The following is a 26,185-nucleotide window of genomic DNA, read 5'->3' on the forward strand; positions in this document are numbered from 1 at the left end:
ATCAAGTGTGGTGAGATATTGGTAAATGAAAAGTTGAGTTATTGCTTGTCGTCGCGATTCTTGCTCACGAAGCCTTCTTCACTTCCTTGGTCGGATTCGTCAGTGTCCTGAGGAGATGCTGATTCCGGTGTCTCCAATCGATTCGAAGGTCCGGCAGAACTCTCGGCGTCACCCACAGGCATCTGGTTTTCACTTCCGCTGTCAAATTCGACAGATTCCTGAGGAGATTCTGATTCTTCTGGTCTCTCTTGTACCGGTGCCTCCTCATCATCCAATCGATTCGATGGTCCGGCAGAACTCGCGGGGGCCTCTTCATTTACCGGTTGATTGCGGAGTGCATGGTTTTCCGTTCCTTTGTCAGATTCATCAGTGTCCTGAAGGGATCCTGCGGGTCTATCTTGTACCGGCGCCTCCACGAAAGGTTCCAATCGATTCGACGGTCCGGGTTCCTCTTCATTTACCACTTCCTGGTTGCGTACACGCATCAGCATTTCAATTTCTTCGTTTTTCGTTTTGATTTCTCGATTTAGACCATTGATTTTTCTCATGGATGTCACCCCTATTTCGGCATATTTTCCATTCATTTCTTTCAGTTTTTCCTCTAGGCTGTCCCTGTCTTTCGCGTATCTCTGGATTGCTTCATCTGCCGTTTGGAGTCTTGCTCTTTCTTCTTCAATCACTTCGTTTAGTCGCCTGATTTCTCCTCTCGCCTCCCTGAGTGCTACTGCTTGTGGATCTTCACTTTCTGGGCGAGTAAACAGCGCACGGACTCTGTCAGGTAGTCCCCGGAAGAATCTCTCCATGGATAGAAACCAGGGAAACGCATTACGGGGATCCTCCGGATAGCCACGCTGTGCAGTAAGACATGCTTGCCCCTCAGCAATCTCTCGATCCAGTCGTCTGAAAATTGATAAATATTTGCTTCGATTCGTAAAAGAAAAGATAGAAAACTCACCTCTGGTCACGAACATACCATCGAGTGAAAAGAGCGACAAGAACTGATACTATCAAGATGACGACGACGCCGCCGATGATCCACCATATGTTCCCTATGAAATACTGCAACCAGTCCTCCATAGATGACTGAAAAATTGAAATTTGGTGGATCCTTCGATAAAAAATAAAATAAAAAGAGAGAAACAATGAAGAAACGACGAAGAAAAGTGGTTTCTTCGAAAAAAAAAACAGAAGAATTCAGAACTTCCCGCCATATTTTTCCCTCTTTCACAAGCAGATCAAAAAAATTTACTAGTCTAAAATTCAAATTTCCCTCGTTTTTTCTGTGCTTGTTGTTTCTTCTCACGAACTATGCTCGTTAGCTGCGTTGTCAAGTTATTGCATTTCGACATCTTTACACTTCCGCTCTCACTAGTCTGAGAATATGACAAGATTGCTCAATTCTTTTATATTAATTGGGTAAATTCCCGAAATAAGCTTTACCGAGTCTGAAAAACGAACATTTCGGACCTTTACCAAGTAAGGCTCCTAAACAATCGAGATTTCCGGATCAACGTATTTCTTTTTTCTGACCAGAATAACTTGAGAGAATTCAGTTTTCTCGTTTCTTATAATTTTTATGAGGAAGTTTTTAACTATTAGAATAAGAACAATATATTGATAACAACATTTATTGTTGGAATACTGGAAAAAATACCAGATTCCACAAATAACAGATTATCCTCCCTTCTTCTTGGACACTCCGACGGTGCGTCCCTTGCGTCCGGTGGTCTTGGTGTGCTGTCCTCTGACACGGAGTCCCCAATAGTGTCTGAGTCCACGGTGAAGGCGGATCTTCTTCATGCGCTCGAGGTCCTCACGGAGCTTGTTGTCAACGGCGGTTGAGAGCAACTGGAAACAAGAATATAAATATTTGATTATTACTCCTTAAAATGCGAGTAAACTTTCTAACTAAAACAATGAGGGAGCGGCTAGTTTCAGTAGTATAATCAATTATCTAGCCGAACGACATCTTTTTTTAAATAATAACTGTTATCGACACTTAATCACTGATTGAGAGAACCGTTCTTCTCGAAATCGAGAACAGCAAAGCTCTGATATTTTACTTACTTGTCCGGTCTTTCCATCCTTGATGTCCTTTTGTCTGTTAAGGAACCAGTTTGGAATCTTGTATTGGGATGGGTTTTGCATGATGGTGACAATCTTGTCGAAGTCCTCTTCCGAGAGTTCTCCGGCTCTCTTGTTGACATCAACGTCAGCCTTGCGGCAGCAGACGAAGGCGAAACGACGTCCAACTCCCTTGATGGCGGTAAGGGCATATGGAACCTTGCGGTTTCCGTCGATGTTGGTGTTCATCACACGATGAATGTGTTGGAACTTTTCTGGAATGATCAGCGACATGTTGTCGTGATTTGTTACCTGAAAAATTGGGATTTTAGAACGAAAAACTTGAAAAATGAAAGAAAGAAAAAATAAAATAAAGAATGTGCCAGAGATGAACGAAAAAGTCGAAAATTGAGCTAAAAATCTATTATAAGCTTGATCACAAGCGCAATGTTTTGAAAAAATTAATCAATACGAATTTCAGCACTATTTCTAGTCAAAATTGCGATATCCATAGTAAAAAATCGATAAATCTCGGCGTTTTCTTATTTTTTGAAACTTATTTCATAGTAAAAACCGAAGAACAACGAAAAATTCTCGCAAAAACGGCAAAAAAATTTAGGGAAAAGAACTAAATTCATTGCGAAGGCGAAGGGAGAGGAGGGTTGCGCGTGGCGAGACCCATCGAGGAAAATATGTGCGCCTTTAAACTAAAATATGTTTGGAGAGAAATTCGTCCGGTTTGGGGCTTGAAAAATTAGAATTTTATCGATTTCAACGAATTAATATTTTCTGTTTCCGAAAAGTGGCAAAACTTCATCAAAATCTATAGAATTCTATATAAAAATGAATATAAATAAATTAACCAAAGTACGGTAACAGTCGTTTTGCGTGTGTATTGGCCGCTTCTTGTGTCGATTTACAAGCGCGTTGTTGGGGAAGCAACTCAATTTTGTGTTGTGTTATTGTGATTTTCTAGATGATTTCAGAAATTTCAAGATGATTTCGGCTGGTAAAAATTTGAAAACGTATGAAAAATTATTATTATTTAATTACAATAAGCGCGAACTTGTTAGTAACCAGTAATGTCTCAATTTTCGAAGAATTCTTATAAAAAACTGAAGTACTATTTAAATAACTTCGATAGGAATAATCGTTCGAATATAAACATAGTTTCCCCACAACACCTAAAAATTCAAGCTATTATCAGAGCATTGTCTGCAAAGATGCGTTTTAACATTAATTAGCCGCGTTAAATGAAATTGCAATGGTAAAATTGCAGAAATTGACACAAAGAATCATCGGTAAACTTCAAATTTTCAGGTTTCAAGAAAAGTTTCAAATCATGTTATTCTCTGTGGAATAATGTGTTGTACTCCAAATAAGTGTCCAGAAGTTGGTGCCAAGAAAAGTCATGTTTTTGTCTACGATTCAGGATTAGAAGAAATTCTGAATAATCTTCAAAAATGCTCACATTTTTCATGAAAAATTGAAAAAAAAAATGTTGAAAAACTATTGATATTTACTTGTTTTGAAGCCGGACTGATTATTTGATGTTAAAAAGAACATTTGAAAAAAATACACACAACTGTGAAACAAAAGGGCGGAGTTTGAAACGGGCAGTAAATGATGAGAACTTCAGACTAAGAAATTTGAACAGGTTATCTCGGAGTGCGCTATATTTTTGTCAATCTGTATCTGGGAGGCAGCAGAATTCGTATTCGAATGACACCGAGATATCGGAGATTATGAAGATTCTTCTAGAAGAAGCATGGACTGCAATAAAGCCGAATTCCTTTGAACAAAATCATCCAATTGAAAGTCTTCATTCAGGAAGGAAAAAAGCTAAAATTTTGAAAGTGATTGGAGCAATCGACGGTCTCCCACACTGAAAAAGAACTGCAAGAAACGTGAAGCCGATTTTTTCACGTTTTAATTCAATATTATTAGTTTTTGCACTGAACATTCAGGATTTTCAGGGTTTCAGACGTTGCAATGAATGAGAAAAGTTCTCATCCATCAGAGTTGTGGAATATTGAATTCTCTATCTCATGAGCCAGAAAACGTGAATTTTGGTCTGAAATTGACTTTTTTGATACAGAAAAACCGATGTTCAGAAAAAATCTCTTTTGGCACAAAGCATTTTCGAACAGAAATTGCACAGAATGTTCTTGACGATACTCTGAAACTGCTACAATTTTCAGAAAATGAATTATTAGCTGAAATGACTGAAAATCTCATTTTTCTGAATAAAAAAAGTCAATTTCAGACCGAAATTCACGTTTTTTGGCTCATAAGATAGAATTTTTCACAATTCTGATAGATGGGGCACTTTTTCCTTACATTGCGATGTCTGAAAACCTGAAAATACTGAATTTTTAGTGCAAAAAATGAAAGAATTGACTTGAAACGTGAAAAAAATCGGCTTCTTGTAGTTCTTTTTCGCTGTGTGGGAGACCGAGAATCTTTTTATTTGGTCTTGAAGTTAAAATTTTTAAAGCAGATCAACAAAAACAAATGGACTGCAAAATCATATTTATAACTTGAGATTTCATAATAATAGACACTTATCGTCATCATTTTTTAATCAAATTTTTATTCAGAAACTATTTATTTTTTCCTTTTTTCCCTCTTTTCCCTCGAAATCTCCGCTAAAAACCGCAGCTTCTCGACGTTTTTCATCCAAATTCTGCCGCAACGACGCTCCGAAATAACGTTTTCGCTGCGAGACCTTGCAGTCCGACCGTCACCCTCACTTTTGTGTCTATCCCCTCCGATCGGCAAAGTCTGCGTGTGCACTGCCGACGACTGCAGGTTTTTGTGCGACTGTCGCTCTCCCGTCTATCTCCTCCACACCATTTATATTATCCCCGAAGAACCCAACTCGTGTCTTTCTTCACTTGTTTCTAGGGTGAACAACTCGCCACAATGGGAAGTAAGTATAGCTTTTTGTGTTTGTATTGAATGGAAATTTAAATTTGAACAAAATCTAGAAAGGAATAGTTTGTTGCTCGCAAAACCTGAAAATTAATTTTGTTTTCTTTAAATAAAATTACTTTTTTGCAGTCTTCAGCTAGCTTTTTTCATTTTTTCGAACGGAAAATCTTCTAAAAATCAAAACAGAGCTGCGATTTCTATTTTTTTTTGCAGTTCTTCCCATTTTCAAATAGCTTTTTTCCTGATTTTTTGACTTAAAAAGACTGCAAAGTAGTCGGAAAACAAAACAATTATCGATTTTTGTAGTTCTCACACTCATTTTTCTTTCTTTTCACTCAAATTGCTCAAATTGAAAACAGAAAACAAAACACTATGAAAAGACTGCAAACTAGTCAAAATAATTATCGATTTTTGTAGTTCTCAACCTAATTTTTCCCATTTTTCAGTCAAATTTCTGGAATTCGTGAAGCCGTTCTGCGGCTTCGTGCCGGAGGTGTCGAAGCCGGAGCGAAAGATCCAGTTCCGTGAGAAGATGCTCTGGACTGCCATCACCCTCTTCGTCTTCCTCGTCTGCTGTCAAATCCCACTCTTCGGAATCATGTCGACCGATTCAGCCGATCCGTTCTACTGGCTTCGTGTGATTATGGCATCGAACCGTGGTACTCTTATGGAGCTCGGTATCTCACCAATCGTCACTTCTGGACTCATCATGCAACTTCTCGCCGGAGCCAAGATCATCGAAGTCGGAGACACACCAAAGGACCGTGCTCTCTTCAACGGAGCCCAAAAATGTAAGAAGCATTGAGAAAATTCCCAATAATTTCTCTATTTTCAGTGTTCGGAATGGTCATCACCGTTGGACAAGCTATTGTCTACGTCATGTCCGGACTCTACGGAGAGCCATCGGAAATCGGAGCTGGAATCTGCCTTCTCATCGTCGTCCAACTCGTGATTGCCGGTCTCATCGTCCTTCTTCTCGACGAGCTTCTCCAAAAAGGATATGGTCTCGGATCCGGAATCTCTCTCTTCATCGCCACCAACATTTGCGAAACGATTGTCTGGAAGGCGTTCTCGCCAGCCACAATGAACACCGGACGTGGAACTGAATTCGAGGGAGCTGTCATCGCTCTCTTCCATCTTCTCGCCACTCGCTCCGATAAGGTCCGCGCTCTCCGTGAGGCTTTCTACCGTCAGAACCTTCCAAACTTGATGAACTTGATGGCCACTTTCCTCGTTTTCGCTGTGGTTATCTACTTCCAAGGATTCCGTGTCGACCTTCCAATCAAGTCTGCCCGCTACCGTGGACAATACAGCAGCTACCCAATCAAGCTTTTCTACACTTCCAACATCCCAATCATTCTTCAATCCGCTCTCGTCTCTAACCTCTACGTTATCTCTCAGGTTTGTATCGCTCTTCTATTTACCTTTACCTGTATCATTGATTTCAGATGCTCGCCGGAAAGTTCGGAGGAAACTTCTTCATCAACCTTCTCGGTACCTGGTCCGATAACTCTGGATACAGAAGTGTTCCAGTCGGAGGACTCTGCTACTACTTGTCGCCACCAGAATCACTCGGACACATCTTCGAAGACCCACTCCACTGCATTGTCTACATTGTCTTCATGCTCGGATCTTGCGCATTCTTCTCCAAAACCTGGATCGATGTGTCTGGATCTTCCGCTAAGGATGTTGCCAAGCAATTGAAGGAACAACAAATGGTCATGCGCGGTCATCGTGAGAAGTCGATGATCCACGAGTTGAACAGATACATTCCAACTGCCGCCGCTTTCGGAGGTCTCTGTATCGGAGCACTTTCCGTCACAGCTGACTTCATGGGAGCTATTGGATCGGGAACTGGAATCCTTCTCGCTGTCACGATCATCTACCAATACTTCGAGATCTTCGTCAAGGAGCAACAGGAGATGGGAGGAGTAGCCGCCATGTTCTTCTAAGCCATCTCGATTCGACTCTTTTCATGTTTATATTTATTTTCTCGTTTTGTTTTGGTTTAGAGTGTGAACAACTCATCGGCCATCCGGGTTCAAATTTTTTAAGTTATCTAATTAAAAGAGAATTGTGAAAGTATATATGTCTCGCTTCTCTGTACCATCTTTCTCTTTGCATCCCTCATTTCGTCTCTTGATACTAGATTGAGTGCATTGTCGTTAATTTATTTTGTCTTCTTCTCTTACTCGAATCTAATTGGATTCAGTCAGCAGCTCCTCACAAAAAAACCGTAAATAAATTATAATTTTGAAAAAAAACTGATCTTTGTAATAGTCCCTTCCCCTTCTTCTGCTAGATAATAGGATCTCATTGAATATGTCTGTTTTCAGGAAGATTTCAGGAAGATGTGCTGCTCGCACCTCAATTAGGCGATGGACAATTTGTGTGCAAAGGAATGGGAGGAGGAGCATCTCTAATTTTCCCCTCTTCTTCTCACAGATTCTTCTATTCATTTCGGATTGTAGTCTCTTTTCCCGCAACGACAACAAGATTTCTGAAATTATGATTTGATGCATCAGACTTCTCAACCCCATCAGACTTCTCAAACCCCATTACCACTATTGCATTCCTCATTTTTCTCTTCTTTTCAAAACGAATTATAAATTTTTCGTCGAAAGGAATGAAAAACGCCTGAGGACATGGAAGTGACTCACTTTCTCTTTTTGAGCACTTTTCGGTAATGCCGCGGTAATAATATCCTTCATTTCGCCGAGTTTTTCTTCAAAATTCGAAAAAATTAAATCGAGTGGTCTCGCCACGATTACCATGAAAGTTTGTGGCGCTGGGCTATGCGCCTTTAAAGTTACCGTACCTCTACTCGAAGAATTTTACATTTTCGTGAAAAACAGAGAGAAAAATCAGAATATTAAATTCAAAATATTATTTTTCCTATTCTTCGAGAAGGGAGACATCACTTCCTTTCATAAATTACACCCCTCCACCACTGCTATATAGATCAAAATATTACTTTTTCTGAATTCACAATTTTGGTTCTGATTTTGCGATTTTGATCTGAAAAAAATAAATAATAATTTTATTTCGAAATTTATAGTCAGAAAAAATGTAGCTTCTGGATTATTTTCTGCCAGATTAAAACTATATTTGGAGGCGGTTTGGATCACATTTTTTGTATTTTGGAATTCTGGAAATCTGATAGTCTGAAAGTGTTTTTTTTCGGTTTCATGCAAGTTTGAATTTCTTTATTTTCTATGAGTGATAGTCAATGTCCACTATCTAATTCAAAAAGTGACTATTATCTCATTTCGTTTTGATACCAGGAAGCAGATCTGTGCGGAAGTAAAATTTTTGAAAAAGGAAGTCGGAAGTTAATTTTGAAAATGAGAAATTTGAGGAAATTTTTTTCTAGTCATCACTGAAAACGAATTTTGGCGTTGTTTTCATACAAAATTCCATCAAAAACCACCAAAATTCGAAATTTGCCCGGAAGTCGGAAGACGGAAGTTTCTACCAGGAAGGTTTTGAGAACGGATTCAAAATCTCCATGACTTCAGATTTTCAGCCGTATAGGTTCCAAATGGAAGTCCATATTAGTCGAAAGCAGAGCTGTGCGGAATTCCTACTTCCTTCTTCCTTCTTCCGGGCTTTTTTCACTTCCTTCTTCCTTCTTCCTTCTTCCCTTTTGAAAAAGTTACTTCCTTCTTCCTTCTTCCCTTTTCAAAAATATTACTTCCGCACAGCTCTGGTCGGAAGTTCTGAGTTCAGAACCCCGTATTCAGAATAAGAAAACTCTAAGCTCTATTTGGCGGCAAATTTGAATACTTGAATTTCATTGTTAGAGATACTTCATGGTAACGGCACTACTTCTAGCTAAGCCTCCAATTTGAATATTCAAATTTCCCGCCGTTTAGCTGAGCATAGAGTTCAAAACTTCTCCCATTTCCCCAAAACTTCCCCTAAAAGAGTCTCGTGACATTTTCAGACATTTTGACCTAAAAAAAGTTCCTGGTCTAGACTAGACATTTCCCCCTGTTATTGCATTTTAATTATATGTACAGGAAAACTTTTTTGCAAATATTTTCAATTTTTGATTCTCCTCTATATTAGTATCAAAAATAAGTCATTAGCATCTATTGAAAAAGTACGAAAAGCGTCACTTCTCATGAATGAACCTCATGAAAAATTGATGATCTTCAGCTTCGGCTTCTTCTTAAAATGAAGAGTGATCTTTGAGATTCAGGTCGAAAATATCTTTTAGCAGTGTGGATTTACACCGTAAATCTTCACTAGTAGTACTGTAGTGTTGGCGAGAACAGACACGAGAAATGAATATAAAAATAATTAAATTGTCTCTTGAAAAAAAGACAATAATATTTTGGTCCCATGTGTGTTCTCTCCCCTTCAACCAACACGCCATTCTACGTCTTTCATCTTTTTCTCCCCCACTAAAAAACGGACTTTTGGAGCATCGTAGACATCTGAAAATGACACTTTTTTTCATTCTCTAAGGAATTTCAGACGATCAGAAAACCAGAAAACTCTGAAAGTATACCTGTTATTTATGTATATGTTACCCATATAAGCGTGTCTGGAAATTTATGATCTTCTATTATGAGAGCGGATACTGGGAATTCGGGGGGAACGATAGCTATACTTGAACTTAAGTTGGATGACGTGAGAAAGACATCACGGGTAGGTGAGTATTTTGGTTTTTTTGGAATTCGTTTGGACTGTGAGAATCCGGAATCTGTACTTCTCCTAGAATTGCTCGAGACTGAATGATATAAGTTCTAGCTCTTTGTTGGCAGTCTGCATTCTTTAAAATAGACCCAAAAAATAGAATTTTAATTCTCCATGTTTCAAGATTGGGGTAAAACGATTGCGATTCAGACCCAATATTCTCAAACGAGCATCCGTTTCTCACTTTAATTACCTATCAATTCCAGCTCCAGTACCGGTCGAAATGTTGTTGCATGTTTTCAGGGAAAAATAACCAGCTATAAGAGTGTGATTTCTTGTCAAATTTTGTATGAATTGTAAATCAAACCGAAATCTTCACTTTAGTAGCTGACAATTTTTTGTACGAGATCTTTCTGAAATGTTACAAGGGGCCGGGCCTCTTTCGGGACTTGACAACTATGGAAAACATCGAAAACCAATAAATGTATCATCCTTACTATATCTCTTTTGATATCTTTGACAGAGTTTTCCATTCCAAGTACTCTCTAAAATTTTCGGAAGTCCACACACCTAAGAGATTAACCCAATAGAAATTGACAACAAATAAAACTGAGCTGAAACCGGAACTTCTATCAGAAATAGTGATTTTAAGTATAAGTTGAGTTTCTCGTCCCGATCACTGAATTGCTTCAATGTAAGTTGAAGTTTATTGTAAACTTTACATTCTATTGATAAACAAAGAATCTATTGGATTACTCCATTATAGACATTGTTTTGAGAAGTACATGAAACGGGTGTTCTTGTCAATTCCAAAATCACTTTCGTTAAGAATATCACAGTTTCTGTGATAGTTTATCTAAATTTCGTTTCATTGGAGAAATTTGTTGTTTATCTGGACAGCTAACCTAGTCAGAATTTTGGATATATCTATTTACAATTTTCACCTAGGTAATCTAATAAAACTACTACTGTTTTATTGGATACTTAATATTAATTCGTCAAGTGTCAGAAACGCTAAATGGTACTTTGGATATTGTGGTCTAACAGGTTGATTGAAAATTTCACACAAGATTGATTAAAAACAGATTACTAATAGAACTATGATGATCATCTGAAACGGAAAATGTTGCCAAACCATTGATGGACTTTTTAACCAGAGTTGCATGGAAGTGATAATTTCTTATCCGGAAGTCGGAAGTCGGAAGCTCTGTTGTTAACAAGGATAGACAAGTTTCGTGAGTAGTGTGCTGGACGTTGATGTCCACGGAAAATAAGCACCTCAAAGAAAATCAGATCGCTGACAATTTTAGGATTCTGTACACATTTTTTTAAACCGAAGTTACTAAAAATGGTAAAGTTGTTTTGTGACTACTAGTCCAATAGTTGAAGGCTATTTTAGATCGGTGACCATCTATCACGGTTACATAAAGAAGAGGATTTCGAATCATTATTATTCGTATCTAGATGAGATTAGTTTTAGCTCTGTTTCGAAACTGAGAACATTTATTTTGATTTCCAAATTTGCAAGACAAGGTATGATGTATACTTTATGGCGATTTCCAGATTAGAACTCGGTTAAGGAAAGCCTAAAAAATACGCTTCTATTGAATGCCATAGAAACTTTTTGAATTCGAAATCAGCTTGAAACCAATACAAATGTAATCTTCTTTATGTGCCTATTCATAATGTAGCTAAAAAGCAAAAAAACTATTTTTAATACTAAAAAAATTGTTTTTGAAAATTTGATGATGATAATCAGGCGTCTAATTATGATTTTAATATTTTTCTGACAATGTTTACAAAACTTTTTTGACTGGGTGGTCAGAATAGACCTACAGGTAATGAGAAAAAATGAAACCAATCTGAAACCGAAACCAAATTTAATTGGGAACACCAGGTTTTCGATCCAAGAAAAGCTGTGAAATGTAAATAGAACTCAATTTTGAGATTACCATGAAACCAGTAAAATTTTCTTCTGTACAAATTATTTGAGAAGTAAATGAAACAGGCAACTTTTTCAATTTTTCATCAAGACCAATAAGTTTATTACAGTTTCCCCGATAGTTCATCCGGAGTATATTTTATTAGAAAGTAGTTGGAGTAATGGTTCAATTAAGCATGTGACACGGGAGGTTCTTTCAAGATATCGAGAACATAAATACATAAAAATTCGTTCTAACTATTAGGATCTCAATAATAACATCCCTTATCCCTCTGTATCGAAACGGGAGAAAATTGGAAATATATTTAGCATGCTACTGTACTTTAGTTCGAGCAGATGGAACTCAATTTGAAAATTTACTTCTTTTTTTTCATATTTCCCTCCTCCGAACTTTGAAAGTTTCATGTGATCCCGAATATTTTAGATTAATACGTAATTTCGTGTAAAATAAAATCAAACCGTTTGAAAAAGAAGAATGTTACAAGTTGTATCCGAAACGGGAGGTTTTGTAAAAGTCTTCAAGAACTGGTTGGGACAGTTTTTGTCTACATTTTTTTCCCTTTTTCTTTTTCCGTCATATCCCAATCTTATCTGTGATCAGTCACTGATATGTATATCAACATCGGTTACGAAACTTTCGAATCAATGTCATATTCGTTTCAACTCAATTTTGAAACAGCAAAAGTTATAAAATATCGGCATAGCCAAAAAATACACGAATCAATTTGCTTCCTTAAATGTATCTAGAGGAATCGAATCTGAGACAACAGCACTGAATCTCATGGTCACTTACAAACTTCAGGCTAGCCTCATTCGACTTTTACAGTTTCATAACTGTTGTATTAAACGCTTGAAATTCAGATTTCTATTGAGACAATAGATCCGGAAGTCACATTTAGAGCAGTTTTTAGTGTGCTGTGATTGAAAAGTAGATGAGATATTCTGGAGCTTCCCAGTCATCTGAATTTCTTTTGAGGACGTAGATTTTTCTGCTCCGGGACATTTCGCCATCTAACATTTACTATGAAGTGATATGTTTTTTTCCCTATAAAACTTTTCAAATTTTCCTATAACTAGTCCAAATGTCCCGGAGCAGACTTTTCATCCGTCCCACTAAAACGCTGGAAATCTTAACAAAATTTCCGGTTTCGAATACTATTGAAAATCACTACTATGGTAGAATAGTTCGATGGAAGATTTGTGCGTGCAAAACATGATGATTTCTGAAATTTGATAACAGATTCAGAATCCTCAACTTTCCAGACCTGCAAGAATCCCTTAAAAAAGGTATCTGGTAAATCTGCCACCTCCACACAGATTAGCCCACTATACCCTACCACAGAAAATGAAACTAACCTGAAACCAAAATATCTGTTTTAAAACTTTTTAAAGATCTCGTACATACCCCATACATAATGTTAATCCCGCTAGAAAATAGTCTAGAAACTACATTTTTCTAATTTGAACCTAAAAATGTATATTTTCCAAAATCCCTCCTAGGGTATGTACTCGGCCTCCAGACCTAGACCTATGTAATCCAATTCAAGTACAGTACCCCTCTATTGTTCTCTAAATTTATCCAACCATAAACCAGAAGATCTCCATCTGAAAGTAAACATCTCCCCCCCCTTTCCTGTTTCTCCTCTACCGACTCCAAATGAAATGGAATGTGCCTTCACTCTGCCTTGAAAGGAGAAATAATTGTTTGTTATTTTCCCCCTTTTCTTCTTCTTTTTCTTTCACTCTTCCAACGGAAATGAGAACGGAAACAGAGACTATTATACATATCTTTCTATCCTTCTCGGAGTGCCACACGGTCATTTTTATTCATTTTCACTTTTCACTTTTTCATATTAGCACGGGACGTTTCTTACAACCGTGCTTTACTGAAAAATGTATTTTTCTCTGTGTCTCTCAATTTCGCACACTATTTTCTTCTGTTTCGGTAGAGCGCGTTTGTAAGAAGCGTGCTGTGCTAATAGTTAGAAAAAAGAACTTCTAGACTTTGAAGCTATGTATCTCCCTAGTCGGCCCAGCTATCAAAAAATATTCCGTTATATAAATGTAGTTCAAGTTTAGGGCTACAATTTTGTAGTTAACTAGTTTTTGATAGCTTTCTTGAATTTTGAGATACAATTGTTTAAAGAGGGGACACATAAAAGTCATTCGTTCTATTTTGCAACTCTTAACTTCAAAGTAGCGTATCTCCCTAGTCGTCACAGTTATTAAACCATAGTGAACTACAAAACTATAGATCACATCTTGAGCTATAAGATTATAGTTGATGATTTTTTGGTAGCTATTGTGGGGTTTGAGATACAAGCGTTTTCACTATTCTCCACTTTGAAGCAATTTATCTTTACAAAGATTACAGTTACATCAGAATGTTAAATTACGGAAATGTAACTCGTGACATTGCGTGTCTTATTCAAACTTTTTTCACAGTAGCTCTGAATGATTTCGAGATTTAAGCGTCTAAAGTAGGAGGCATAAGGAGAGATAACTTTTGAAGCTACAGAAAAATTGTCAACAGATGGAATATTCATCTTAAAATTCTACACATTTTATTAGTTGGCATATTTTTTCTAGCTTGTAAGCCCCGGGAGATAAAGGCGATCAAGAATTGAGAGACGCAGAGAAGCGAGACTGTCTGCTTTCTCTGCACTCCCTCTCTCTCTCTCCCTCGCCTTTTTGCCTTACATCTCACATACGTCATTCTCGGAGTGCTATAAATAAATTGTCCTTTTATTTTTCATCCTTTTTTTTATTTTCTCCGTTTTCTAGGAATCTCGCATTTTTTCTGTTCAGTCCATCCATCTCCCCAATCTCATCTCTCTTTCAGCATCTATCCCTCAGATGCCAACTTACTCTACGACTACATTTCATCCCTCCACAACCTCTCCAAATGCCACGTCACTACCCACCATTGTCTCCGGTATCAATTGTGACACCATAGAATATGTGCAGAGATACTCGCCTATTGTGCTCATGCAAGTTTTACAGGTAACCCCAGAAGTTGTCAATAGAGCGCACTTTCCTCTTTTTCAGTTAGTCCTTGCTTTCACATCAGTTGCATTGGTGATAGGTGGGAGAGTTGTCCAACATCATTCTTATTTCCATCCGAATGTGAAAAGTCTGCTGAAAACTTATCATGGTGCTATTCTAATGTACGGTTTTGCAATGGGGACTGCTCAGGTAACAATTGAAAAAAGAAACGTGGATCTGGATTAGAAAACAGTTTCAGATGTATCATGTACTCACTTCAATGTCGTATGAAAGTTGCGAACTTCTGATTTCGTGTCGCCTGTGTTTTGGATTCAGAGTGATAATGACGGCAACTGTGATAAGTGAGTGTCTCGAAACTTTGCAGTTTCAAATTTGTTATTATTCCTTGATTCGGTTAATTTTGTTTGCTTAGAAAGGTAAAACGAGAAAAAATTCAGAAGATCTAGAGAAGAGTGTATGTCTTCTCTTCGTGCTTGTATCTTGAAGTTAGTCATACTTGCGACGGGCCGAGGTTTCAGTACAAAACTTGAAAATCAGGAACTTTTTTCGAAATTGTTTGAATATTTTTTGAATGTTTCGCAAAAAAGTCGAATGTTCAACTGTGTTTTCAAATTTCAATTGAATGCGATTGTTCAGTGCCGTGCAGTAAAATACAGTAGCGAGCATAAGTGAGCACCCCTTCATACTTTTATGTGTAACTCTGCTCAATCGTGTCCGTTTTGCAAAAACTTTTTTTTCAAAGGTAGCCAAACTATTCATCAATAGGGATATATGTTTTTTAAAAAATTTCCATCACTGATTTTTTCGATAATCGATAATTCCTGATCTTGATTTGAAAATCCGAAAAAAAACTTTTTATTTTTCTTTTGGAGTTATTGAGTTTTTTGTTTCAAAATGTTGGAAATAATCAAAATAAACAAAAAATTATGTAAAATCGGTTTCTTAAACTCTGACCATCGTGCCAGAGCTCCAGAAGTCAAAAGTAGAGGTCACGGGAAAATCTTTATAACTCATCAAAAAATGCTCCAAATGTGTCGAAACATGTATCAAAAGACGTGTCTTGAGTTTTTCTACAAACCATCATTAAAAAGTTTTAATTTTGGAAAAAATAATTTTTCTAATTTTTTTCACTCAAAAATGATTTTATTCTTATTTTCTCTCCATTTCCCGATATTTTCTGACTATAAAACGAGCACACTTTTCAAAAACTGGATACAAAGTGCTTTATCACACATAATAAAACACATATCTGTATTATTTGATCGTTTTATAGCCAGAAAATATCGGGAAATGGAGAGAAAATAAGAATCAAATCATTTTTGAGTGAAAAAAAATTAGAAAAATTATTTTTTCCAAAATTAAAACTTTTTAATGATGGTTTGTAGAAAAACTCAAGACACGTCTTTTGATACATGTTTCGACACATTTGGAGCATTTTTTGATGAGTTATAAAGATTTTCCCGTGACCACTACTTTTGACTTCTGGAGCTCTGGCACGATGGTCAGAGTTTAAGAAACCGATTTTACATGATTTTTTGTTTATTTCGATTATTTCCAACATTTTGAAACTAAAAACTCAATAACTCCAAGAGAAAAATAAAAAGTTTTTTTTCGGATTTTCAAATCAAGATCAGGAATTATCGATTATCGAAAAAATCAGTGATGGAAATTTTTCAAAAAACATATATCCCTATTGATGAATAGTTTGGCTACCTTTGAAAAAAACGTTTTTGCAAAACGGACACGATTGAGCAGAGTTACACATAAAAGTATGAAGGGGTGCTCACTTATGCTCGCTACTGTAGATATACAATTTGGTCTTTTTCAGTTGAAAACGGCCAACTTTGAGAGTGTATTTCGGTGTTACCTGGTTGTCCGACAAATGTTGTTTTATATGGGCTGAACAGAGCGAAAATAGCACATAACTTTTGTAGTTGCCAACTTTTTTTGTACGGACACTTCCTAGCAAGTTACATATCGACAAAGTAATTTCTCCCTCGAATTGGCCAATTTCAACTGCAAAAATGGAGCTCTATATTTGTTCTGTATGGTTTATACATACTTTACTTTGTGGGACAAAAAACTGGTCATTTTCCATTTTAAAAAAGCCAAATTGTAAATCTGACGATAGTCTGACGTTATCTTACGGCACGGAACTGTATCTCAAAATTTCAATGTTTCGCAAAAAAGTGAAATTTTCGACAATTATTTCAAATTTCAATTCTGCGTCTATTATAGATTGAATTCATGACTTTTTGATGAAATTCTTTTTTAAATTTAATTTTGTGAAAAATTGTGCACATTTTTTTGAATTCGTGCTTACCCCGGGTCAAGGCTGTCGTACGGCCGGCCGCGGTCCTCGGCTTTCAGGGCCGTCGAGGCCGCGGATAAACCAAATGGGCTGAAAAAAAATTTTGTACATCGACTAATCTTTCGGTCCTCTACTAGGCCGCCTGAAGAAGCGAAAATTTTCCATGGCTGGGAACTGAGATATAAAATCGCCCCACGGCCTTTTTGACAGCCTTGCCCCGGGTCAACACATTTTTCAACCGTGGGGTTTCGCAAGTACGAAATTAGTTATTTTTGTCTAGATATGTGTTCCAGTTCTCGAGAAATTTAGAAACATCAAAATATAGTGTGCCATGTAAATCAGTTTCACTTTCACAACCTATATCTCAAAAACCACAAAAGTTATCAAACAATTGTTAATTACAAAAAAACTAGTCTACATTTCTGCAATTTACGATTTTTTCCAGTTTTCTCCCTCCTTCTCTTCGTCATCCCTCTCGAACGAACCATCGCAACTCAACATCTTGGGAGAGGCTACGAAAATCGACAGGGGACTATTGGAAAATTCTTTTCATGGAGTATTGTACGTTTTTTCGAGTTAGCCCTATGTATTCCAAATTTCAAATTTCAGATCTCCATATCCACGATATTCTCCCTATTCTATCACTACCCTGACTTTTCCAAAAATCGAGTGTGCACTCATTGCATTTATGATCAGAATCGGGTGTTGGTACCGATGGAGCTGATGGTTTGGCTAGCAGGATTGTCTACAGTATCCCTCGGGTATACTGTAGTATTGTGGATTTTCAACAGATGCAAGTTGAAGAAGTGAGTTGGGGTTTGGGGTTGGTGGTAAGGAAGCGAGTGAGATGGGGAGGGTGCAGCGAAGCCAGACACTCTAGTTTCTCTGCGCGCTCTCTCACAGCAACTGTGGACCTTAGACCAGATACATTTTCAGTTTCAACTTTCTGTTAAGTTCAATTCGAATCATTTGAAATTAATTACTTTTCTTTCAGAAAAACCTATTCCCTAGCCATCGAATTCCAAATCAACCAAAATCTTCGTATCCTCCACTTGGTGCTTCCACTGTCATTTGTCACTTGTTTCGCATTCCTATGGTATTCTGTATCCCCGCAACTGTTCTCACTTTCTAGTGACATGGATCCGGAGAAGAAACAATTTCATGAAATGGTGCAGAATGTGAGTTGTATATCAAAAGTGGTTAAGATCGATGAAGCAACGTAAAAGCTACTAAACTGAAAAGTTAAAAGAATGTTGTAACCGATAAAATTTTGATAATTCTTGCAAATAAAGGAGACACAAGGAATCTTCTAATTACGGATGGAGTCAGCTTGGAGATATGGGACGTGACTTGTATCATTGGAAAGCTGAGATAATGCTGATTCCAAAAATATATTCAGTTTTTGCCCTCGAGGCCTAGTATTCGTGAAAAATGAGGTCAAAGTTTGCACCGTTGGCAAGTCATTATCCTCCTGGCGCGTGAAACTTGCCAACAGTCGATATCATTTTTTTCGAATACCAGGCCTCGATGGTAAAAACTGAATATATCTTTGGAATCAGCGCTTTCTGAGCTTTCTTATGGTATAGGTCACGACATATTTCTCCTGACTCTAGTGTGCACTTCCTCGTAGATTACTTTGAACGTTTGTAACTCAAAACGTGAGAGATCTAGAAAAAAGTTATCCACTACAAAAATTAAACTCTAATTTCAAGCAACGTTTTCCTAATTCACAACTTTTTTGCATACTTGTCAAAAATCGGGCCGGCCCGGCTCGGCCCGTCGGCCCGGCCCGGCCCGGTCGGCCCGGATTCAAAAATGGGTACCCATTTTCACCAATTTTTTCTTGAAATTTTTCGAAAAAAAAGAGTAAAAATGCTTAAATTATCATACATATTCACATTTTGATTCAATTTTAAATGTTTACTCGAAAACTATACTATTTTCAAAAAATTTCCAAAAAAACATCAAATTTTCAAAAATGTTTCAAAAACTGTTTCAAAACGGGCCGAGCGGGCCGGGCCGGGCTACGGGCCGGGCCGAGATTTTTCCTGATTTTGGCCCGGCCCGGCCCGTGACAAGTCTGCTTTTTTGTACCTTTCACGATTCTTGAGATACAAGCCCTCAAAATAAGCAGCTCTAAATTAAAGCTACATTTTCGTAGTTTACAAAACTTTGATATCTCTCGTAGATTTTGAGATACGCGCTCTAGAAGTGAGCAACAATGAAAAAAAGACGCAGAGAAACTAGAAATTATCTTTTCTCTGCAGTCTCTCAACCTCTCCTTTATCATTTTTAGTACAAACATTCCCAAACCCAACTACTTTTCCAGATCTTCCCCCTCTACACCCTTCTCTCCTCCACCCTCTGGCTACTAATGATGATATCCGAAAAGAAGAAAAAACGAGTCGGAATGGTGCCTCCAGAATTGAGAAAAGACGAAAAAGATGTCTATTTTCAAACATTAAACGATCAATGGTCACGTGTCCCATCCCAAAAAACTTCTTGTCGTCTTCAAATTCTAACCGTTTTCTCAACACCAAGAAGTTCAATGGTTGCTTGAATTTCCTTGTATTAGAAAGGCTAATCAATAAATTTATTCATTTCACTTGATCTACCCAATAAGTTTCGCTTCTTTCCCACAGAATTGCACATCTCGAATATTCTTTTCATGCCAAATCATAGACACATCCATCACTTTCTCATTTTTCTCATCAAAGAAAACGAGATAAAGATCCAGAGAGTTGTCCTCGGCACGTTGTTTGATATAGATCTGAAATTAATTTTGAATTCAATCACTCAGCAAATGCGCTCCACCGAACCTTCATTGGCAACGCCTCCACATTTCCATCCTTATCAACCTTGTACTGACTATCCAAGACAACTGCACCACCTCCGTTCTTCTTCTTCTTCGCTTTTGTGAAAGTCTGAAAAGTGAGCTTGAGATTTTTTGTCAATAGAGCGCACGTACCGATTGAGTCATTTCAGTGGTAATCGTAGTGACCTCCGATTTAGTGCACGTCGAACTGGCCCCTTTCGGTGGAAGAGAAGCAGAAGAGTACGCACAGTTGGAGGTCTCCAGAAGAGTTTCCTGTTGGAAAATTGGTCTAATCATGAGAGCTAGAAAAAAGTTGTCAACTATGAAAATGAAGAGCAGAAAATTCTGCACATTTTATTAGTTGACAACTTTTTTCTAGGTATTCAGGTTCGCAAGATATAAGCGTTTGAAAATTGGAGAGACACAGAGAAGCGAGAGTGTCTGACTGTCAGCACTCAATCCTCTCTGCGTCTTTCTATTCTTCTACCGCTTATATCTTGCGAACCTGAGTACCTAGAAAAAAGTTGTCAACTAATAAAATATACAGAATTTCCTGCTCTTTATTTTTATTGTTGACAACTTTTTTCTAGCTAATCAGGTTCGCAAGATATAAGCGTTTGAAAATTGGAGAGACACAGAGAAGCGAGATTGTCTGACTGTCTCCTTTCTCTAACGCCTCTATCTCTGCAACCACTGGTGCTATCAAAAAACTTTAAACTGCAAAAATAAACAGCAGGTTATTTTGCGTATTTTGTTAGTTGGTCAGTTTTTGATAGCACTGATATTTGGGGAGATAACTAACCGACATCTCCGATGGCAACGACGGAACATCAAAATCAATCGATTCAGCGACTCCAAGTTTCTTATTGTAAATACGACGTCCTGGTTTAGAGTTGGTCATTGTGGTGTCCATGGTGACGCTGCCAGTAGTGCATATCGTCACTTTTCGGTCAGAGACTTTGGGGAGTTGTTTCTAAAAATCAGCAGATAACTTTTGAAGGATGATAGCTACAGAAAAGTTGTCAACTGATGAAATATTCAGCTTAAAATTTTACACATTTTATTAGTTGACAACTTTTTTCTAGCTTGGAAGGCCCGGGAGATATAAACGATTAAAGAATTGAGAGACGCAGAGAAGCGAGACAGTCTCGTTTCTCTGCGTCTCTCTCTCTCACAAACCTTCAACTGCTCGACCTCTTCCATCTTCTTGGCATCACGAATCAACTTCTCATCCTTCATCATTCGACTGACATAATTACCCTTTCGCAACAAGTGCTGAATCGCATTCTCCAAATTGTCCATCGTTTTGACCGTACATTCACAATTGACACATTCCATCTTTTGAGTCCTTTGATGGACGTTTAGTGTTGAGGAATAAATTGTTTTTTCAAACGGCGGGAAGTTTGAATAATATTTGGCGAAGAGAGAGAAAAAATTGGGGCGGGGTCAAGGTTACAGTGTCAATTGGTTTCACGTGGAAAATAAAGAGTTTTCAGGTTTTTTACATTTTTTTTTTGAGCTGCGTAGCGGCTCAAATGTCTAGTCGAATGATACAGAGCGCAACAAATCTTAAATAATGTCAAGGGGTGTCAGAAATGAATGTTTTATTCAGGTCCCACAATTGCAGGCAGGTCCAACAAAGGGTGGAAGCGACGTTTGTTTTATGGATTTTTGAGGCAGCCAATACAAAAATGTTGTCAACTACGAAAATGTTCAGCTAGAAATTTCACACGCATTGGGAAGTGAGATGATTTTGTTTCTGTCCTCCTCTCTCCTACATAATCACATCAATATTAAATAAATTTATTAAATTTCAATAATCGACAAGCTTTACATAACATTCTTATAGAAAGGTATAACTCATTCGCCGGTGGCTGACGGCTTGCTCAAAGTTCTCGAATTTTAAGTGAGCGGTCAGCCACGGCATATAGGTAGTTGAGACAGAAATTATTTGAGACGCCAGACATGAAAAAGACAACCATCACTATTTAGAGCAATGGATCCAACAGTTCCATCATTTCGATGAATATCCCAAGATTGATGATTTCTGAACTGATTACCAAGTAGATCAAAGAACGCTGATTTTCTGAAAGTTTGACTTTTTATCCATGAAGCGCATTTGCATACTCACTTGTAAGAACTCTTTTCTCTTCTCATATCGAATGGTTTCAGTTGAATTCCATCGAAAAGTTGTTGGTTCCTTTCGGGAAGAACTGAATACAACCACATGGTTTCTATGCGGAGGAAGAGGATTCTCAAATGTTCTCCATTGATCCATTGCTTCAGATACAGGTTAATATGAGATGGTTTCAATTTCGGTGCATGTAAAATTGTTAGATGTTCACAGTTTGCATTGAATAGGTCCTCAGGCCGAAACCACGGGGCATCGTAAACATAGAAAGATGGGAAGGTTAGTGGCTGAAATAATTGAAATAAAGGTTTTAATCTAGACGTAAAAAACCAACATTTTGAAGTTGATAATTTTCGCAGATTCGTCTAGAAACACGCAACATTTTATCAGTCTTCAGATTGTTGAATAAAAAATCAATATCCTCCGCATTCACTTTCTGACCCGATTCTCCAAAAACCAGTTCGCAATTCTTTGAATTATTAATCGTCTGAGTGATAAGTTGTCTATATTCTGGATATCCTTCTCGTGAGACAATATATCTGGTCAGTTCACAATTGAATGTATTTTTTAAATACTCTACGATCTGATCAGCTGCACTATAGTAATCTGTGCATAAGGATGTGAGCACATCATGATTTCCATTGAATCTGAAGAAAGGTATAAACTCGAAGTTACAGATCCCAAAAACAAACAAAATTACCTGGTTTTGAAAATCTGCTCTCCAATCTTAAACTCGGTAGAAAAAGTTTTTTCAACATCAGCAACTGCTTTCCTTGTTTTCAGTAACCAAAGAATCCAGTAATGATCAAATTCCAGAATAACGGAATGAGAGGTTGAGATATGCTGCTTAGACAGTCTAATCGGTTTTATACCAGATAGTTTCACTGCTAAACGACTGTTCTTACTGCATAATGACAACGCGAGTCTGAAAAATATGATGTTTTATAAATATCAGACTAAAAATAGTCTTACAGGTCGATCTGTGATGCAATTTTTCTGAAAACTAGATGAGGAAGAAGTAGGAGTCGGAAGGGCTTCATTTTCGAATAAATACGGAATAGAGATGTATTGATTCGACAGAGTGACGAGCAGATGGTACGCACAACGTATGCGTCTATTCTCCCTCCCCCGAATTCTGAGGAAACGGTCAGATGTCACCGCGTGCCATACCATGACACTTTCAGGAAAAAGGCGGTCATGGGCCAAGAAAAGTTATTGGGAGATACGAGTATTGACTGTTGCTGGTCGGCCGGATTTTTTCTTTTCTTGGAGACTTCTATCCTTTTTAAAGGTAACCAACATTGTACGAACTGATGCTGATAAAATATCAAGACGTTTTTCAATGCTGGCGCTCCTAATTCCCTCCTTGAAAAATACCTCGATTGTGGGTCGGAGAGGTGAAGCTCCCATAACTTGAGATGAAGACGAGAATGAGATAAATGGCTTTTAAGCAGACTTATATAGTGCCGTGACTTTCAGAAAAATTTGAAACATTCCGAGCATATATTATCACGGCACGCTTCTTACAACTGCGCTCTACCAGAACCGAAGAAAATTGTGTGCGAAATTGAGAGACTCAGAGAAAAAGAGACATTTTTCAAGAGCATTTCGGTGGAGCGCAGTTGTAAGAATTGTGCTGAGCTAATATCTTGGTACGGTGACAAAATATGCAAAAACAAAACGTCGTATACTTATTAGCCACCATCAGCTAATTTAGCTATTTAACCACTCTGAAAATCTGTCCAACACCTTATTCAACTGAAACCCGGTTTCAACTTCTCTCGATCCTATAAGACGATTTGAATATTAGAACCCGGTTGGAATTGAAAGAAGAATAAGAAGGTGAAAGTCACCGTAGGCTGACTCAGGTACCAGAGGAATCACAACGTATTTATTGAAAGATCTGACTTCTTAATCCCGGAGTCAAAATATCAAATCCTCCCATTCCAGTGCAAAATAGAGTGATTTTTAAGCAGTCCACTTAAAATGACCATAACTCTCTAGGAAGTGCTCGTACAAAAAAGTTGTCAACTACAAAACTGAAGCTCCACTTTTGACCTGTATGATTCATTAAAAATCTAGTTGATAAGATAATCAGAATTACCGTGACACTCTCTCAAAGTTGGTCATTTTCAACTGAAGACTGCCAAAACTCGTGTATTTTGCACATTACTGTACATACACATTACTGTGTGCCGAAGATTCTTGACTACCCAACCTTTTTGTAATACATTGGATAGAGAGACGCAGATACTGTGACCGTAGACCTTCTGTTGTGCCTGTCGGCTGCCGTTTCTAAATCAATAATATTCTGTGTCATTTTTCCCAATATGAAACCCTTTCGACTACTCCATCTCCCTCACTTACCGTTTAGAAAAATCGCATCGGAAATCAATTTGTAAGTCTAAAAAAATATATAGAATAATTGTATTCCTCAAATCATTTATTCAGAGTTTTCCTCTCATTATGCAGTAAGAAAAGTCGTTTAGCAGTGAAACTATCTGGAATAAAATCGATTGGACTGTCTAAGCGGCATCTCTCAACTTCTCATTCCATTATTATAGACTTTGTAAATCTCTGGATTTTTTTGTCTCTGAAAAAAAGGGAAGAAGTTGATGATCCAGAAGAATTTTCAGCAAAATACAAAATTGGAGAGCAGGTTTTTAAATCAAAGTAATTCTTGCCAGCTTTCTTACAATTAATCTGAAATTTCAAGTTTATACCTTTTTCAGATTCTATGAAAATCGCGGTGTGCTCACATTTTTGTGCACAGATTACTATAGTGCAGCTGATCAGATCGTAGAATATTTAAAAAATACATTCAATTGTGAACTGACGAGATGTAAGGTTTCACCAAGTGGATATCCGGAATATAGACAACTCATCACTCAGACGATTAATAATTCAAAGATTAGAGAACTGGATTTTGGAGAATCGGAGCAAGAAGTAGATGCAGAGGATATTGATTTTGTATTCAACAATCTGAAGACTGATAAAATGCTGATTGTTTCTGGTCGACTTGACAAAACTTATCAACTTCAAAATGTAGGTTTTTTCCACCTACAGTACCGCTCAAAAGTGTATTAAGCGTTGCCTTTTTTAGTTGAAAATGCCCAACTTTGAGACAGTTTCATAGTAAAACTAAGAGTCCCACAAAATAACTTATTATCATATCAAATAGACCAAGAGTAGAACTCTATTTTTGCAGTTGACAACTTTTTTGTACGGATACTCCCTAGAGAGTTATGGTCATTTCAAGGGGACAGCTTAAAATTCGCACTATTTTGCATTGAAATTGGTCGATTTGAGGGAGAAATTTCTTTGTCGATATGTAACTTGCTAGGGAACTCTTGTACCTAAAAGTTGTCAACTTCAAAAATGTGTGAAATTTCTAGCTGAACATTTTTGTAGTTGACAACTTTTTTGTAATAATTGTCCAAAAAGAAATATAGCTCAAAAAACGGACGTCACTTCCACCCTTAAAATATAATCATTTCTGATAAAATAGTCATTTCTGACACCCCCTTGAATCATTCTCAAAATTGGCCAATTTCCACTAAAAAAGGCAAAACTTAACATACTTTTGAGCGGTACTGTAGATTAAAGCATCAATTTCAATTATTTCAGCCACTAAACTTCCCATTTTTCTTTGTTGGTTATGCTCCGTGGTTTCGGCCTGAGGACCTATTCAATGCAAACTGTGAGCATCTAGCAATATTATTTGCAGACAAATTGGAACCAGCCAATATTAACTTATATCTAAAACAATGGATCAATGGAGAACATTCGAGAATCCTTTCCCTTCGTATAGAATCGATATGGTTTTCTTCAAGTCATCAAAATGGAAACCAGCAACTTTTCAATGGAATTGAAACAAGATCATTCGACATGAAAAGAGAAATCAGTGATTACAAGTTTGTTTGACTTACAAATGCGCATCATAAATACAATACATTTTTCAGAAAATCTGTTTTCTATAGTCTGTTTGGAAATCAATTCGTCGATTATCAGTTCTGGGATATTCGTCGTAACGATGGCACCATCGGATCTATTGCACTTAAAACCAGTTGTTGTTTCTTTCATGTTTGGTGTATCAAATAATGTATGTCGTTTCTCTGTTTCTACAATTCTAAAAGCATTGTCGGTATCTTAACAAAGTCATTTCATTTTGTTCTTCGAGTGACATTCATTCATCTATTTCAGAAAATCTGAAAATCTACAGATTTATCAATTCACATTCGTTGTGGTTGTCCAAGTTATTATTTTCCTACTTTTGTTCCCGTCTTGTTCTAGCTTTGCTTTCTTTTCTCCTTTTTGTTTCATTCCTTTACTATTATT

The 26,185-nt window shown here is 37.3% G+C and overlaps 8 protein-coding genes across 8 annotated transcripts; 3 read left to right on the top strand and 5 right to left on the bottom strand.

Moving 5' to 3' along the window:
- Positions 1-38: 38 nt before the first annotated feature.
- Positions 39-1,077, bottom strand: GCK72_012857 (uncharacterized protein; the record flags this gene model as incomplete). The annotated part of the gene is made up of 2 exons (XM_003093088.2): positions 39-900; positions 956-1,077. The coding sequence occupies 2 exons, from the start codon at positions 1,075-1,077 to the stop codon at positions 39-41; spliced, it is 984 nt and encodes a 327-aa protein (XP_003093136.2).
- GCK72_012858 (uncharacterized protein) lies at positions 116-6,950 on the top strand (the record flags this gene model as incomplete). The annotated part of the gene is made up of 5 exons (XM_053729453.1): positions 116-286; positions 2,110-2,266; positions 5,445-5,789; positions 5,834-6,399; positions 6,447-6,950. The coding sequence occupies 5 exons, from the start codon at positions 116-118 to the stop codon at positions 6,948-6,950; spliced, it is 1,743 nt and encodes a 580-aa protein (XP_053584225.1).
- Positions 1,675-2,358, bottom strand: GCK72_012859 (uncharacterized protein; the record flags this gene model as incomplete). Its single annotated transcript, XM_003088158.2, has 2 exons — positions 1,675-1,848; positions 2,068-2,358. 2 exons carry the CDS (start codon positions 2,356-2,358, stop codon positions 1,675-1,677), a joined length of 465 nt encoding a protein of 154 aa, XP_003088206.1.
- Positions 5,830-7,709, bottom strand: GCK72_012860 (uncharacterized protein; the record flags this gene model as incomplete). Its single annotated transcript, XM_053729454.1, has 4 exons — positions 5,830-6,369; positions 6,429-6,510; positions 6,571-6,965; positions 7,659-7,709. 4 exons carry the CDS (start codon positions 7,707-7,709, stop codon positions 5,830-5,832), a joined length of 1,068 nt encoding a protein of 355 aa, XP_053584226.1.
- A 6,731-nt stretch (positions 7,710-14,440) lies between these two features.
- On the top strand, positions 14,441-19,461 carry GCK72_012861 (uncharacterized protein; the record flags this gene model as incomplete). Its single annotated transcript, XM_053729455.1, has 7 exons — positions 14,441-14,587; positions 14,633-14,779; positions 14,829-14,931; positions 17,347-17,462; positions 17,511-17,707; positions 17,896-18,079; positions 19,231-19,461. The coding sequence occupies 7 exons, from the start codon at positions 14,441-14,443 to the stop codon at positions 19,459-19,461; spliced, it is 1,125 nt and encodes a 374-aa protein (XP_053584227.1).
- A 51-nt stretch (positions 19,462-19,512) lies between these two features.
- GCK72_012862 (uncharacterized protein) lies at positions 19,513-21,054 on the bottom strand (the record flags this gene model as incomplete). Its single annotated transcript, XM_053729456.1, has 5 exons — positions 19,513-19,671; positions 19,721-19,825; positions 19,870-19,989; positions 20,519-20,689; positions 20,896-21,054. The coding sequence occupies 5 exons, from the start codon at positions 21,052-21,054 to the stop codon at positions 19,513-19,515; spliced, it is 714 nt and encodes a 237-aa protein (XP_053584228.1).
- Positions 21,055-21,663: 609 nt separating this feature from the next.
- On the bottom strand, positions 21,664-22,887 carry GCK72_012863 (uncharacterized protein; the record flags this gene model as incomplete). The annotated part of the gene is made up of 5 exons (XM_053729457.1): positions 21,664-21,802; positions 21,848-22,134; positions 22,182-22,494; positions 22,548-22,772; positions 22,820-22,887. 5 exons carry the CDS (start codon positions 22,885-22,887, stop codon positions 21,664-21,666), a joined length of 1,032 nt encoding a protein of 343 aa, XP_053584229.1.
- Positions 22,888-24,177: 1,290 nt separating this feature from the next.
- GCK72_012864 (uncharacterized protein) lies at positions 24,178-25,948 on the top strand (the record flags this gene model as incomplete). Its single annotated transcript, XM_053729458.1, has 4 exons — positions 24,178-24,245; positions 24,580-24,892; positions 25,475-25,761; positions 25,810-25,948. The coding sequence occupies 4 exons, from the start codon at positions 24,178-24,180 to the stop codon at positions 25,946-25,948; spliced, it is 807 nt and encodes a 268-aa protein (XP_053584230.1).
- Positions 25,949-26,185: the final 237 nt, after the last annotated feature.

The sequence above is a fragment of the Caenorhabditis remanei genome, chromosome IV (assembly GCF_010183535.1).
Source record: "Caenorhabditis remanei strain PX506 chromosome IV, whole genome shotgun sequence".
Classification (NCBI taxonomy): Eukaryota; Metazoa; Nematoda; class Chromadorea; order Rhabditida; family Rhabditidae; genus Caenorhabditis; species Caenorhabditis remanei.